Raw genomic sequence first — 17159 nt, 5'->3', positions numbered from 1 at the left:
ACAGTGGAGTTCTACTCGGTCATAAAGAAGGGTGAAATTGTGTCATTTGCTGGTAAGTGGATGGAACTGGAGAACAAACCTCATTCTAAGTGACATATGCCAGACTCAGAAAGTCAAATGTTGAATGTTTTCTTTCACATGTGAAAAGTTAGAGAGAAAAATAAAAGAAAAAAGGGGTCTCATGAAAGTCGAAGGGAGGTTAGTAGTTCACAGGTAGGACATGAAGGGGTGGGAGGGAAGGAACTGGGGGGTGAAATCCATCACGTCTTACTCTGTGCACAGGCGAAGATGGCACAGTGACGTCACTGCTGTTTGACTCTAATGCACCGATTAAAAATGATTAAGTAAATAGAAGGGAGACCCGTAGGATAGAGGAAGGGGACTGGGGGGGGGGAGGAGAGGAAAAGGGGAAGCACTAGGGGATGAGACGAAGCAAGTTATGTTCTATGCATACATTAATGTCACAGTGAACCCCACTATTACGTATAATCATGAAAAACCCCTAAGGTGAAAGATACCACTTGCTGTATAGGATGTGGAGAGAGGGTGACCTCATACACTGTTGGGGAATTTAGTGGAGTCATATGTAAAGTTACGTGGACTTTCCTCAAAAATTTACACATAAAACTACCATATAATATAGGGGGAAAATGCAGAGGCTTAGAAAGGTTACCCAGGTCCGCCCACGCTCGACTCGGGAAGAACCAGGAGTGGACATGCAACCTAACAGTCTCTCCGGCGCTCCGGGTTAGGTAGACGTCGGATTTTCCTCCCGTTAATTTTGCATCCAACAGCTACACCCTTTCACTTCAGTGCCTGTGCTTTCAGATGACCTGGTCACCTGCAGACGTGGGGCCACGTCCACTGAGTTCTGTTAGCCTAAACACACCTCTTAAACTGGACGCCTGCGGTATGAATTGAATAAAGAAGGGGAAAGGAATCTCTGTGGGCAAATCTCTTCTGACGTTGGAACACGGACTCATTCAGATTCAGAAGGGGCCAAAGTGAGAAAAAGATGTGACCAGATCATCCTGCGGTGGCGCCGTGGCTACCCGTTGAGGCAGCCCATAATTTAAGAGAGGGTCCGAATTCCTGCAGTCTTCACCCCTCCCTTCTTCACTCTGGCGCAGAGCAGGAGTGGCCCCTGTGGTCTGAGCACCCTGCCCGTGCCCAGAGAACTCTTGGCGCACACCTTCCTTGGCTTTTCCTTATCTTCAAGTCGGGTTCGCTATGAGCCATGTTATGGTTAGAGAAACAGAGAAGTTTTTCCCCCCTTTTAAAATCGGTTCTAGTTAGTTCAACAGGTCAGCAGGATGCATTTCAATTCCCCGGACGCACGTGGAGCGCCACTTTTCATTTCTCTGGTTGTACACGGTGCAGAGCTCAGCACAGTGCAGTCATACCTGTACCTCGGGCAGTGAGGTCCGTCCTGTGCCACCATCTCCTGCCTCCACGCCCCCTTTCCACCCCCCACCCCAGGAACGGAAGTTTCTAAAGAAATAAAGCCACCAGCCTGAGAAGGCTCTGTGCTTTACCTGAGTCCAAGTGGTCGAGGTGCCAGGGGTCGGTGGCGGACGACATGGGGGACAGCGTCAGCGGGGAGGCCCCGCAGTTGGACTCGACCAGCTCGCCCTGGATGTGCACCTGGGCCGAGGCGTTGGTCTGCCTCAGGGCGGCCTTGAGCGGGGCGATGTGGTTGAACTGGACCCTGGAGAGGCAGCCTGTGAATCCCGGGGTGTTGTATTTGTGGATCTCCTGGTCAATCTTCCCTGTTTCTAGAAGAAAAAGGAGAGAGAGGGTTTCCATTGTATTCCAGCTGCACAGTAGACTTGTCCCACGATGCCGTGCCCAGTCTGACTTTGGGGTTTCAGCTGTAGATGAAACGTTAATGGGCAAAAGCCTCTTAAAGCATACCCGAGGAACACTTTGACAGCCCAGAGGGCAAGTAACGTGGCTTTGCTTAACGTAAATTCTGATATAAAACATGATCTGGACTTAATGGTAGCCACCTATATCAAACTGACAATCCAGAAACTGCTGAAAATACCTGAAAGACTTTCAAAATGGGCTTTCTCTTATATTTGATATTTGGGAGAAAAGCCATAAGATACCTGTAGGTCACTTATCACTGAATATCGTGGCCTACGGGCCTCTCGTGAACACAGGAGCCACTGGGGAGCTGCCTGTGTACCTGGCTCCTGTTCTTGCTCTCATGCTGTGAAAACGTGTCTGTTCTTCAGAAGACCCCATTGGAAGCACCAATGTCCCCTCTGCATGACCTCTGCTACTAGCACTCTGGGATTGTTTTAGTTGAGTCTTTTAGATCATAAAACGTATTCTTACCATGGATCCAGCTGTCAGGTATTATTATCAATTTTGAAGAAATACATTTTGAGGAGGTGTAAGAAAGGAATGCATCTTATGAAATGTGACCGTGAAGCCTACTGTTGACCTTTGACTACTAGGAGCTTTAAGTGTGTTAAAATCTGTGATGGACAATTAAGGGAATTAACTAGAGTTGTGAGCTCGCCAAACAGAATTCAGTACAGATCTTGTCTTTATCAAGTGAACTGAAAGAACAAGTTACAGTTTGAGTGGAAGAGCCGGCCGCGGTGGTTCCACGTCTGGTTGTTGCTGTTACACCCCTTTGTTGAGCCTACACCTTCCCAAGCCCACACCTTCATTTTAGCAGGCTAATGTTGAACACTTCTGCTTCATGGTCAAGACAACTTGTCTGTTTTCTTTCTCCATGACTCTATCTACTGCCTCGTCAAACCTACAAAACAAATGTTTTGCGGTTTATCTGGAAATAATACAGAAAATATTGCTGTTATTTCTGGTGAAGAAAACCGATTTTGTATAGTTTATTTCAATCTACATAAAATGTGAATTTTGTTAAAAAAAATGTTAATGACCAGTTAAACCTTAAGGATGGGGACTTCTCTGGGAGGCTGAAGCAGGAGAATTGCAAGATCAAAGCCAGCCTTGGCAATTTAGCGAGGCCCTAAGCAACTGGTAAGACTGTGTCATAAAAAAAAAATAAAAATGGGCTGGGGAGGTGGCTCAGTGGTTAAGCACCCCTGGGTTCAATCCCTGGTTCCAAAGGGCAGGTGGGGGTGTGGGGGGGTAAAACTTCAGTGATAATGATCAGAATTTTGCATTACTATAGAACATGGGAGGGAGAGAATAATAACAATATCTGGATAAAGCAAATAAATACCTTCCTGTGACCTTTTAGCTGCTTTGAGATACTGCTGACACTAGCAGCACTCACTTGGTTTTTTTTCACTGCAACAAATTATATTTTGTTAAATAAATAAAATATATATTTAAAGTACATGAAAAGACCTCTGTACCCACTTTTGTGGTATATGAAGCAGACTCCTTTTTAAAAATTTATTCAAATTTGTTTTATATGACAGCATAATGCATTAGAATTCATAGTACACAGAGTACAGTTTTCATATCTCTGGTTGTACACAAAGTAGAGTCACACCATTCGGGTCTTCATACGAGTACTTAGGTAATGATGTCCTTCTCATTCTGCCGTCTTTCTTACCTCCACGCTCCCGGCACCCCCACCACACATCCCCATTAGGGATCAGCATCCTTTTATCAGAGAAAACATTCAACATTTTCTTTCTTGGGATTGGCTTACTTCACTTAGCCAACTCCATCCCTTTACCTGCAAATGCCATAATTTTATTCTCTTTTAATGTTAATGTTCCACTGTGTATATAAGCCCATTTTCTTTAACCATTCATCTACTGAAGGGCATCTAGGTTGGCTCCACAGTTTAGCTATTGTGAATTGGGCTGCTATAAACACTGATGTGGCTGCGTCCCTGTAGCACGCTGTTTTTTAAGTCCCACTCACTTGGTTTTGATTGATTTTTCTCCTTGTTTCCCCCCATCTTCCCTGGCCCTCTTAGACATCTTCAACAAGGCCCCCTGCTCAGACATCCTGTTAATTAATACTTCTTATTTTCTCCTTCAAAATTCTTTATTTCCTTTTCAAAGAAAAAGAATTCCTGTGGCTTATAATTGGGCACATTCCTTTTTCACTGTCCAATTTTCTAGGAATTCTGAGGTTTACACAATCCCTGCTGATATCTGAGGGAGGATTTGGAGTCATAAACCTTCCCAATCCAATCACAAGCCTCTGTGTGCACTTAGGACTCACCTCCGCATCCCCTGCCATCTGAGAGGTCATCGTTCTCCCAAACTAACTCTTCGTTCAAGGGTGGCCTAAGTAGAGGCCGTCCAGTGTCCTGGTGCCCAAAAGCCACGTGCTGTTCTGCCAATTAAATCAGGGACCTCTTGTTTTTTTTTTTTTCTCTGCCCTAATTTCAGAACCCAACAGAAACTCATGGAGGAATCTGTAAATGCTGAAGGTGTGTCAGCCCGTGAGCCAGGCAGACGGGAGCCAGGAAGTGCATTTACCTGCAACTTGTCCAGGGACCAGCCTGGAACCAGGTATTGAGGAGAAGGAAGGAGCGTTCCTGGCTGACCTGACCGTCATGGGGTTTGTTGTGCTGAGGGAACTGTGGGAGTTTCATGGGTCCCCAAACATCACTAGACTGGGAGGGCCCCGACAGCCACATGAAGATGTATTCAGTAGGAAACTCAACATGCTCAGGCTGCAGAGCTCGGTGATGAGAACCGTATTTTGAAGACGTCTCCAGTTTCTTTCTAACATAGCAACTGCTCTCTGCCCAAGGGCTGGCATCAGCCACCCAGGCTCCTGCAAACTACTGGGCCAAAGATTCCTCCTTTGGTCCCAGGGCTGAGATGGGGTTACGTCGAGGAGCTGGATAAAGTGTGCCCAGTTGTCTTCCCACTTCCTCTTGCACTTGCTTGCCCAGTACCAAAGCCGCGGTCACTCCTGTCGTGAGCGGCTTGGTTTGGTTCGCCCTGCTAGAGATGCGGGCAGGGAGCTCTGATGCCAGCTCTGTTTCGCAGGGTCTCTGCAGTTCCCAGCCTTGAAGGAGGCCAGCTTTCCCTGTCTGTTTTAGTCAGCTTTGTCACTGCTGGGACCACAGTCCCTGACAAGAACAATCTTAGAGGAGGAAAAGGTGATTTGTTACTCAGAGTTTCAGAGGCCTCAGTCCATAGATGGCCGGCTCCTTGGCTCTGGGCCCAAGGTGTGGCAGAACAGTACGGCGGAAGGGCGTGGTGGAGGAAAGCTGCTCAGGACGCGGCCACCAGGAAGCCCAGAGAGAGCTCTCCTCACCCGAGGCACACTCCCAGGGAGCCACGTCCTCCAGCCTCACCCGCCTGCCTACAGACACCACCCAGTTAACCCCCACCTGGGGGTGAATTCCCCGATTGGGTAAGGCTCTCACCACCCCATATGTCACCTCTAAACCTCTTGCTTTTGGAGGACCCCCCTATCCAAACCCAAACACGGCCACATCACTGAAAGTGAGCGGTTTCAAAGGCACATCCATCCAAGGGGTTCCCACGGCTTAAAGAGATGGCCCCAGGAGAGGCACACGAGACACAGGATGGTCGTGGAGGTTCAGGAAATGGGCTTCGGATGGTGGATCAGGCACCAGGAAAACAGTGGTGGCAACAGGGGCCTTCCGTGCCAGGATGTGGGGTTGGGACCTTGGCGGGAATGTCAGCCCTGTGGGCAGAAGGCTGGGGCGGAGGGCAGGAGCCAGCCCTGGGTGGATATCTGCTCGGGCTTTCCCATCGTCTTTGAGGATCTTGCACTCTCTTCTGTACCTTCTCTTCTTTCTGGGTTTTTGGTATTTCCACATCTGGATGTAGTTTCAAATCTGGCTGTTGGGACTCTTTACTAAAGAATCCGGGCTGGAACTGGTTCCCCTGGGGGACAAATGGGCCATAAATGCTTCTGATCCTTCAGGACCTGAGGGTTGCCACGTGGGCCATGGGCTGGGCAGTGTCAGAGCATCTGCTCCACATCTAGCTCAGCCCATGTGTGGGTGCTGGGCCAAGTCCTCTGTATGCAGTGCTGCAGGGCACCTCCAACAACCTGTTAGAGTTTCAATCTCTCTCTTTTTTCTTCTGATTGAACCCTGAGGTACTCTATCACTGAGCTAGATCCCCAGTCATTTTTACTCTTTGAGACCACAAAACATATCTTCAAATGATAGTGCAGTTGCAGGATACTCTTGAACTTGCGATCCTCCTGCTTCAGCCTCCTGAGTTACTGGGATTCCTGGCATGCACCACCGTGCCTGGCTATCATTTGGATCTTGAGTGTCCCACAAAGCCCTGTGTGCTAAAGTCCTGTCCCCATGGAGGTGGTGGGACCTTGGAGAGGTGAAGCCCAGTGAAAGGAACCGAGGTCATTGGTAGCATGTGGTTGAATATCGGGCTCTAAGACTCCCTTTCTCTCTCTCTGGCTTCCCAGCTGCTATGAGGTGAATGGGCCTTTCCTACCCTGGGCTCTTGCTACTGTGGGCTGTGCTGCCACAGGCCCAACACAACAGGGCCAAGTAACCAGGAGCTGAAATTTCTGAAACTGTGAACCAAAACAAATCTTTCCCCTTCTTAAGTTGTTTTATCTCTTGTTATTTGTTACAGTGTTGGAAAGCGGACAGACACAAACTCTCAGAGGAGCAAACTGAGTCTCATTTGAACGGGAAGTCAAACATTTTGCATTAGCTACAATTTCTCTCCGAAAAAGACTATCTTATATTGTCTTTTATATCTTGTGGATTTTTGTTTGTTTTGGTTAGTAAGTCTATAGAAATGACACAGAGAGGTTTTTAGAAGAACTTTTTTGTGGTTATTAGAATGCTTTAAGACCACGTTTCATTAAAGCTGGAGCCAAACATATGGTTTTCAAAAATGTAGTGATTTGATGTCAAACTTGGCCAGTGTCATTGGAAATGCTCATCTGGAACAAGATTCCTGATTTCTTAAGGACATTTTCAGGGCTGGGAAGTGGCTCAGGGCTGGCCTGGCATGTGTGAGGCCCGGATCTTCAGCAAACAACAAGCTGACATCTTCACAATGTGGCACAGTAGAGCTCTCCTGTTAGTACACTTGAGCTTATTACAATGAAGTTATGTTCATCTGTAAAATGGAAGAGACTATTCTCAAACTGAAACCAAATATTAAAATAGCACTTACTTGTCAGACAATGCTTTCTGCACTGAGGTGTCTGGGCCAGGGCATTATGTGGGGACACCTGTCTATAGAACGTGGATTTTAGAAATGTAGTGCAGTCACTCTGGCAATTAAATTCTCAAACTGCAACGAGTCCTTTCATGTCATACATCCATAGTGATACGGGTGTGGGAAATAGCCCACTTAAAATTCCGGCACGATTCTGGGTGAAACCTTGCAGAAAGGCTCCGGGGACCGTCCTCGGGGGAGAGGCGGCGATGGCATTTCCAGTGCATTAGCGAGCTCTCCTGCTCACTCTCGCTCCAAAGCTGCGTGCCAAGTGACGGGCAGGAGTGTTGTCAGGAATGAAGAGGAGAGGAGGTGCAGAGGGGCGGCTGCAGAGAGGGCAGAATTGTGCTGGAGGCTCCCGTCCGTGCCTGAGCGCCCTCCTCACACCCGAGCAAACAGATCCTGATTTCTCCAAAGAGCTTTCTCGTTTCCCTTTGAGGCTAATTTCACATCTATATTTCCTTCCTGGAAAGCCGTGGGATCTACTCACCAGCTGATTTCGTTAGCTTTCATACATTTTAGATGTATGAAAGTCCCAAATACCATTCTTTTTTCTTGAGAGAGAGGGATGTGATATTATGAAACACAAAATATCATTGTAAATTTGTTTATTTAATTTTTATGAAATGGAGTCAACAGGTCTTAGGAGTCTATGGGCCCTGATTCTGTGAGCATCCATGGTGGGTGTGAGCGTCCCTGGGTGACGGGTGGGGAAGTCACCCGTCTTGGAATCTGTGGGGTCTGCAGAGATGGCCGCTCCAGACCCAGTCCTAATGGGGCTCAGGGATGCTCCTCAGACTATAGGTACAACCGGCCTCGAAGCACTGCCCACCCTCTGTCCCTTCCCTCTGCTCTGGAGTATGTCCCAGGTGACACCACGGTGGCTTCAGGTAGCTCACAGACTGGGGGTGAAGTAGCATCCACTCATAGGTGGGGTAGTTACTCCTGCCTCCGTTCCCTCTCAGTCCTCCAGCGACAGTCCCAGGTTGGCTCAGTGTGGGGCCGGGCTGCGCTCTGCACCCGCCTGGACTGGCTATTTCCCCTTTCAACCAAGAGAGAGAGCAGACCTCAGACCCGAGACCTTGCAGACTGCGTAACACCCTCCCAGGGCCTCAGCATGGTAGTGTGTGACCCTGGTCTTTTACTTCATGGTCCTGTTGCAACATTTCCCTTTGACATAAACTTTTCCCTTTTATCAGGAATTTATTTAAGTAAAATGGTGAGTCCACTTAAAGGAGAATGTAAAGTCGACCAGAATAGTTAAGGAGTCACCGGAAACGAAAGCCATGTAACAGAAATGGCAGAAATCATGCCCACAGCCCAGTGGGTTTCCTTATTTAGACATAAGGAAAAAGGAAATTAAGAAAAGGGATGGAACTAGAGACCAGTGTGTTGAATGAAAGAAGTCAAACTCAGGGGTCAGGGCTCACATGTTTTCCTTCCTAGGTAGACGCCAGAGAGGAAAGAGGACAAGGAAGGTGGTACCCAGTGCCAGCAGGAACGGCTATCACCAAACCGTACGTTTTTCTCATGAAAATCAAAGGGAGATCAGTAGAGGAAAGGAACCAGGGGATGGGAGGGAGGTGGGGTAGGGGGAAGTCCTGGGGAGTGGTAGAGTTATTCTATGTGCATGTACGAATATGTAACCACAAATTCCATCAATTTGTACGACTATAATGCACCAATAAAAATATGGAAAAACTGGGCTGATTCTCAAAAGACTGCTTGAGGGAACATTTTTGGGAGGAACTTGATGCTCCTCTGAACCGCTTGAGATCTCCCTTAAGGAGCCTCTGTTGATTCTCACGGAGCCCACCCTCTGCCCCTCCATTCACAGGGTACCAGGCGTGTATCACCCTAGAGCAGCAGGGGTTCCAGTTCATGAAGAGAGAGCCCAAAGTGGCTTCCCCTGGATTCTCTGCTCTAGCCACCTGGCCTGTGTCTTCCTTCCCTCCTCAGATGCCTGCCTTTATGCCCCTACTGGAGTCACCCAGGACCAGCAGGAACAGACATAACCAAACCATACATTTAACAGTCACTGAGGGTTTGCTTGCATAGGATGGGAGCAAGTGCTGGAAATTCAGACACAGCCAGTTCACTGTGGTCAAAGTCTGTCGGTGAGCCTCCTGGGGCAAACAGGTATGGAGCGTGAAAGAGGAGGGGGTCTGATGATAGGTCACTGTGTGTTATCTCCAGGAGTACGATTCCCTGGAAATCTGCCTGTCTTCACTGAAAATGGGTACGGTCATGACGTATTGCTCTGAAATGGACACTGTTGGAGCTGAGAGTCCACCTGTCCACACCTCCCAGGTCCCAGCTGTGGAGCAGTGCTTTCACGGCACGACAGAAGGGGTAGGGAGTGGGTTTGAAATCACTGCCGGGGTGATGTTCTAGATAGTTCTTGGAAACTCAGACTGAAATGGGATTGGTGAGGAGTCTCCTGATGTGCACCTGCAATCATGGTGCGGAGTGCTGGGCAGAAGCACCCAAACCATGGCTCCCAGGGTCAGGGCTGCGCATCTGGGCCTCCACTGGGAAAGAGCTGGCTGTGGGTTCATGGGGCTGAACACAGTTTTCTATTCCATTTCCATTTGGCTATAGCAGTATGGATAGGGGCCTCAGTGGATCAGGGGAATAGATAAATGGGAAACACACACACACACACACACACACACACACACAGACACACACCCAAGAGCATAATCTGAAAAAAGCAAAATAAATTAAACTTCATCCTCGGTTCTAAAGTGATCAGAGGAGAAGCAGCAGGGATGTTGGCGTCTAGGTTCCACGGGAGCCCCTGCTCTTACAGGCTTCAGTTTTTGACCAGCTGACTATCGAAAGGTACACAGCTGGAATTACATCCATGTACATAGGTGATGTTTACCATTAGGTACGAAGACATTTTATTAGTCCCTTAGGGAAAGACACTGATGAAATTTCATTGCTGTCGCTGGATACTTTTCTCTCTGATAAAGGCAGGTGCGACTAAAATATGCAGGTGTAATTTAAATTGCTCTTGACCTTCAGCAGGGGCTAACTCAATTACAAAGGGGCAGGAGAAACAGAATCTCTGCTCCTTGACAAATGCATCAGTTGTTTTTACTTTTCCTAAGGATTGATAAAATAAAACTGGATGATTTGTTTGAGATAACAATATAAGGAACCATCTTCACGTGAACGTTCTAGCCTACGGTAACATTTTGCAAAAAGGTAGGGCATGACACTTTTATTGGTACCAACTTATCACCATTCCAGAGTTTTTAGGGGATACAAAATAGGCTGAAATTGTCATTCCTATTCCTAAAGTCTAGTTTGAATACAGAAAGCTTATTATGATCGTAGGTTAATCTTATAATACGGTTGTAATTACATAGCATCAAGAACATTGCTAAAAAGAGAAGTCAGAGTCCCTTAGATGTTTCCCAAACACTAGAAATTTTGCATTGTGCAGAACATATATCTAAAATATTATTTTCCCATTTTTTTTCTGTATATTTCAAGTTGTCAGACAGAAGACTGAAAGCCTGGAAGGAGCTGGTGCCCCATTCTGCAGCCTAAGGTGCCCTGTTACATTGCGGGATTTTTCAGGGCTAAGAATAACAGGCTTTGCTGAAAGTAATGTGATCTCTCAGAAAAATCGGGCGTACCTGTCAGTCAAATCCAGAGCTCAGAGCTGTGACTTACTTCATGGGAAGTGTAGGGCTGATTGAGCTCTGAGCATCAGGGTAGATGTGCGCTCTGGGTCCTAGCTATTTGCTACGGCAAAGCAGAACGCACATGTGAGGACGGAGTTTCCTGTGAGCTAAAAATGAACTGAATTACTCACTGGGGCTTATTCCGCTTTTGCTTTTGCATTTTTAAAATTATTAGTACCAGAAAATTGTCAAACTGAAGTGTAATACAGAAAATGATTTCTTTGTGTGTGTGTGCCCTGTTTCTGCGGAAGTGTTTCCTTTGTTGCTGTTTTAGGTTTGCAAAGTCAGGTTAAGCTGTAACTAGAACCTAAGAAAGAGTGGTCTAGCTTTCAAGCCTTTCCTTAATTTCTCTCCAAGCCACTAGCGGGTTTCCAGCCAGGGCTAGCAGGGGCTCAGCTAACTCCTTGAGCTGCGAGGAGCTTGGGTAAGGAGAAAAGGCCCAGAGGAGGGCGTTGACCTCATACATTTCCTAGCACCTAAAGAAACGTGGGCTAGAACAGAGTGCTGGCGAACTCCTGAGTTTCCAGGTAACGTCAAATGGAATGATTTGATGAAATGAAGAGTCCTTTCCCTCCTTTGTTCTCACTTGTATTGTCACCCCTGTCCCAGGAGGTCTCTCAAGCTGTCTCACCCAAGAGGAAAAGGTCCTCTGAGGACTACAGTGTCTTGGAAGTGTAAAGATTGGAGCTTCAGGAAATGGATGTCGAGGTATCAATAGAAAGGGATGCTTTTCCCAGGACGAGGAGACCTCCCAGGCACCCCTAGAAAGAGGGGGAGAACAGTTTCCATGGAGTGCGCTGGGGTTCCCTTAATTGGCTCTCTGGGATACATAAATGACACAGAGTCCAACTCTTGGGACCATGCCGATCGAAATGGTGTTCTGAAGACAAAGTCTAAATACTTGGGGCTGAACCTGAAGCCCCCGTGGTGGATCTGTACGTAAATTTGAACTCACAGTTGCAACCACCCTGGATGGATGCCACCAGAGGATAGAGTCCAGAGTTGGACTTCAGGGCCTTTGGGACATAAAAGATGTATTTCTCCCTGCAACACCTTGTTCTCTTCCTCTAAAGCCAACTCATCATTTCAGATTGGGATAAGAGCTGATAGGTTGGGGGACACTGCAGAGGCCGTGAAAATTCAGCAGAGCATCCTGTGAAGTTTCCTGTGACGTTTTTGCGTGAAGACAGGGACATGTGAGCTCATGACAGCATGAGTTGTATTTTGAAGATCGGGGCAGTATGAGATGAACCGTGGGTGGAGTTGGATCAATGGGGTGGAATCCACTCCAACAGAACTTTTATTATCTGATTAATATGGATAAAAACATCAATGGTACGTGGACCAATGTGCCGCGTGGTATCTGGTGGGAAGGAGTGCCTATGCAGGAAATGACGGAATCACGTGCCAAAGGGACTTTGAAAGGCAGAAAGGATGATCTAGGTTTCACAAGGCAAAGTTTAGCAGAAACAAATACCTAGTTTTTTAATAGTTAAAAATGTCTCTCCCGGCCTCCCCCCCCCCCCCCGTCCCATAACCTTCAATAACAGTGGTAACAGCATGTAATCTTCTCCATCCCCAGGACTAGGGCAATCCAATTAACTAGAAGTAATTCAGGAGTCAAGCGTGACATATCGCTAAATGAAGAAAAGAAGGGAGTGTCGATTCTAATCTGGGGAGTGGTTCCTGAGGCTGTCCCCCCTGGGATTAGTTCCAGAGTGGCATCACCATGGGCCAAGATGGCAGTGAGAAACTAGAACGTGCGCAGTGGTCGGCCTGTCAAGAGAGTTGGAGGACCCGCAGACACTTAGTGTGGAGCAGATGCAGCAAGCTCACCATCTCTGCCGTCAGACACTGGGAAGGTCGCCACGGGGGACGGGGTTTACCCTTGTTCTGAGGCATGAATCTGGAGAACCAACTGGGATGTGGGACCAGAGGGGAAGTATGAGATCAGAGATCAGCCCAGCCAGGGTGGGCGTTGGCGGGCAGCCCGGGAAGCGAGGTGGTGCTGAGTTGGGCGTTCGGGGTGTCATTCCAGTGGGGGTGATGGTGGGGAACTTAGGAAAGAGAGAGGGGACAAGCCATCAAAAGGGGAAGGACAAGCCAGTTCCTTACAGCTGTAGGTGGCACTGTAAGGAAAGGGAAGGGTTCTGACTTCACCCTCTGTGCTGGCCACCAAACATCCAGGAGAGGGTTCAGTGACTTCTGTTGTCCAGGAAAGAATGCTGAGCGCGAGGGGCTAAGTGACCTGGCTGAAGCCACTCAGCTGGAAGGTGGGGCAGGAGCCCCAGCCCTGAGGACTGCTCCACTCTGGCTCTGTGCAGGGGGATTTGGAGGAGGAATGTTTAGGCTGCAGCCAGCCAGAGGGCAGTGTTCCCGTTCTGGGTCCCACCTCAGAGACAGCAGGTCACAACAGCTGATGGACCCAGAAGCATCCTGGGGAGCCAGAGAGCCTTGGAAATGGGCAGCCCAGGTCCTTCTGACGGGACTAGAAGGGGGGTTTCCGGGAGGAGCAGTGAGCTCGGGCAGAGTCCTGCAAACCGGCTTCATTGGATTATCCCCCTCGGAGTCTGCTATTTCCTCAGCCGTATTATTTTTTTTACTTATTTTTATTTTAAATCTTGGGTCACCAAATGGGATTTAAAGACAGCTGAGCAAATCTTTATATATAATCTTGTACCTTAAAGCTTTTTCTTTCACAGAATTCAGAATCCTCTAAAAGAGGAGGCTATCTTACAACAAACCACACTTAAAATTAGGTTCTGGACGGTGTGGTGAGTTAGCAGAAAGACGCTCAGGTCAACGCAAACCTCTCTCAAAGGTTGGAAGCCCTGTCTGCATGCTTAGGGACTGGAGCCTGGAGTGGCCATTCTGTGTCCTGGGCTTCCTCCTGCCAAGTCTTGCCCGCTCTGGGCTTTCCCTGAAATGTGACTGTTATACCATAGTGAAGGTAGAAGCAAAGATAATGATAACAAAAGAAAAGAGCAGCAACATTTTTCTCGAACCCTGACTATGAGATCTTGGCTGTCCTCAGGTCTTAGCCTAAGTGAATACTTAATGGCAAGGCTGAAGGGTCATGGAGCTATTGTCATGTGTTAGATGCCTGCTGAGCATTTTAAACACAGCCTCTTATTAATATCTGCAGCAATTTGCTGTGGCAGGGACCATTTCCCACCCATTTTGACAGATGCTCTCTGAAGTTAAGTGCCTTACCCGGAATTAGCTAGAAAGTGCTCGCATGTGAACCCAGGAAATGTGCCCTCAAATCTCAACATCTCAACCATCATTCTGCCAGTGAAGGCCTTAACCCAGCTGCTGAAAGAGGACCAGAGGAGGCCTTCTGAGGATTGTCACCCCTCACAAGTTAGGAGCTTCCTAGGTCTCCAAAGAACCCCTCTTATATTTGCATTTAATACTTATTACTAACTTAGCTACAACCGCTGCCCCCCATCCCAACTTTCAGACAGTCCACTTTCGCTGAACTGTTAATTGCTCAGAACTATTCAAAGTGCAAAAGATGAGAAAGGAGGAAGCAATCTGAGCCAGGCACTGAACCTGCCACTGCCAGAGGCTTCCAGGGCTGAGGGCTTAGAAGTCTGTGGGTTTTATTTTATTTTCAACCAAAGACAAGGCTCTTTCTGAAATGCTTTCTCGGGGTCTTTATTTTCAGCTCCCAGGGCGCGAGCTGCTTGCTTATTTCCCCAGCAGGGTGCCTCCTCTGGGCCTGTCATTAGCTCCACTCTTCTAGCTGCCTGAGCACGTTGACAGCGTTGACAGCGGCTTCTATCTTCACCTCAGAAGGTGCAAATTACAGAGGCCCGGGCACCTTGAAGAAATGCCTTTTCTGAGCACTGATTGTCATTTTCTCTCCGTGTGTGCTTTGTTTCCAAGCGGATCAGAGCTTAAAAGATCTTATGGGGCAATCACACGACTCTCTCTTCTAAAATGTGTCACCATGAATCCTCGGTGTCTTGGGGAAAAGACATTTCTCTGGATAACCCAGGGCTTCATTCACTTTCATCGCAGTATTCTAGCTGAACACATGTCTAAAAGGCTTTCTCAGTGAAGCAAACGCCACCCAACCTCAGGGTCACAGGGTGGCTTTCGTGGGTCTGCGTGTTTTTGCTTCCAAGGGCTCCTTCCTCCAGGACAAATGATCAAAAATGGTATGTGAGGACCGTATTCATATAATGATGAATACAAGGATATTTTATGTCAAAACATAACTTCCTTCCACCTGACTGTTCATTTTTTCAATTTCTGATTTTTAAAAGAAATTAAAACATTTTTGTGGGGCTTTAAAAGTACCATGGGCCCTCGGCATTGCCCCCCGAGCGTAAAGGATGTGTTGGCCCCGCCAAATGTATTTCATGGGTTTTCTTGTCACTTGGGGCCTTGCTGGGACACTGTTTTTATCACACGATGGAGACAGCAGGAGAGTGGACCTTATTTGGTGAGGTCATCTTGGACAAGGGAGGGCTCGGGCACCAGGACTAGTGTCCTTATGGGAAGAGAGGAAGACACCCTGGCACCAACACGGGGAGAAGGCCAAGGGACAACAGACGCGGGGACTGGAGCGATGCTGCCCCCAGCCGAGACCACCAAGGACCGCCAGCAAGCCAGAGGCTGGAGGAGAAGGACTTTGTCCCTCTGAGTCCCCAAGAAGGAACCAAGGGTGCTAGAGGCGCCAGGGGCCTTCTCGTGCCCTCCTCCTTCCTCCCCAGTGGGTCAGTGCAGGAAGACGGCACCGACGGTGTCAGCCGAGGTCCTGTGCACGTTTTAGGCAGGGCTGACACCGAGGGGAAACCCAAGTCAACCCCTGGCTTCACCGGCTGTCAGCTGACTTTTAAAAAGTAACTGGTGTTGGAGGCCACACAGGTGAGTTGTTTTTAGTCTCCTACTAACCCTTGCTCAGGAACACTCCACTGACTTGGGGTTCTATGTGCGGTAGGCTGGGGGACTGCTTTTGGAACTACAGCTTGCACAGGGTCTGACCTGTTGGCCTTAAGGGGCCCCAAACACCACCTATGCTGCCTTTTTCGGAACACGCATCCCACGAGGAGCCAGGAAGATTTACACATGCGCAGACCACCCACCACCTCACCTCCACGGCCCTTCCCCAGGCCTGGGACCACCAGTTTTTACATCTAATACAGATCCCCAAACTCTACCCCCAGGGGGCTGGATTTGGACTTGGGTCTCCCACCTCCACGCCTGGCCACCTTGTGAACAAACTCTTTTGTGGGGAGGGAGCGTGTTAACCGTTGGAGGTGTGGGCTGGCTGCAAAATAAAAACTAAGAAAGTCGTTCCACAAAATAAACCCAGAAGACCAGAAATATAGACATTAAGAGCAAGGGCAATGATGGGTTGAGCAGACCTGATGGGTCTGACCCTCAGGAGAGGAAACGTCCCGAGCTTGCTTTATTTCTGGTGGTGCAGGGATTGGTAGGGAGCCTTTCAGGGGAAACCGGATCGAGTGGGGAAAAACAGGTTGTTTGGTGCTTGGCAGGTTCCGCCCATCTCTGGACGGCTGTGTTGGAACCTGGGGCTGTGAGCTAAGGCAGGGTGCCTGTAAGATCTGGGGCTTTTTGAACCAGGGAGTCTCACCCTGGAGTTCCCTGAAAAGCCGCTTCCCTGCCTGAATGGCTCAACAATATCCCTAGTTCATACACGGCTCCCAACCAAGCTCTCTTGAAAAACTCCTTGTTCCAGCGTTGCAGGGCCTGGGGAGGACCAGCCTGGTTGGGCCACAGGGTGGCACGCGGAGCAAGGACCTCTGACACCCCTCCGCGCCTCTGGGACACAGGCGCTATTATTAACATCCTCATTTCCCCCTGGAGACACCTGCAGCCGCTAAATATCCCCGCTCTTCCCCGACTCTGACTGCCCCTTTCCAAGGTGCTCCTCACCAGGTCTTGAAAGTAGAATACCAGGAGGCTGAATCCAGAGTATAAAGGGGTTCCGTTCTATTTCCAGAAAGTTCAACCAGAGTATGGAGCCCCCGCTGTGGCCCTCTCCAGCCAGGACAACCTGTTAGCATGTGACCCCCCCAGGGGATGCCCTGCTGGGACAAGGTGCAGGCCAGCTACCTGGTCTGGCAAGAGCCGTCCTCCTTACACACTGGACCTCCAAGTCCTCCAATGCTCTCCTCCTGCTTCCACTTGGGTCCACTCCTCTGGCCTGCGGATTTTCACCCTAGCCTCCTGGTGGCTGTGGTCTTGCCCTCCTTCCCTGCCTACCTCAGGAAGGAAGCACGTGCTCCTCTGAGTGACCAGCCTCCAGCCCCCGGCCCCCGCCACTCTGTGTCTG

General features: G+C 48.7%; 1 protein-coding gene across 2 annotated transcripts in view; it reads right to left on the bottom strand.

Annotated features, from left to right (window-relative positions):
- Nucleotides 1–17159, bottom strand: part of Cntnap2 (contactin associated protein 2) — a 1898037-nt gene that overhangs the window by 27752 nt on the left and 1853126 nt on the right. For both annotated transcript variants that reach the window (XM_005326627.5, XM_078040735.1), the window contains one exon: nucleotides 1536–1775. In XM_005326627.5, coding sequence (XP_005326684.2) covers nucleotides 1536–1775 — 240 coding nt within the window. The remainder of the gene's footprint in view (nucleotides 1–1535; nucleotides 1776–17159) is intronic.

Source organism: Ictidomys tridecemlineatus, chromosome 2 (assembly GCF_052094955.1).
Source record: "Ictidomys tridecemlineatus isolate mIctTri1 chromosome 2, mIctTri1.hap1, whole genome shotgun sequence".
In the NCBI taxonomy this organism is placed as follows: domain Eukaryota; kingdom Metazoa; phylum Chordata; class Mammalia; order Rodentia; family Sciuridae; genus Ictidomys; species Ictidomys tridecemlineatus.
Note: the sequence above shows the minus strand (reverse complement) of the source record. Positions and strands in the feature narration are given on the sequence as shown.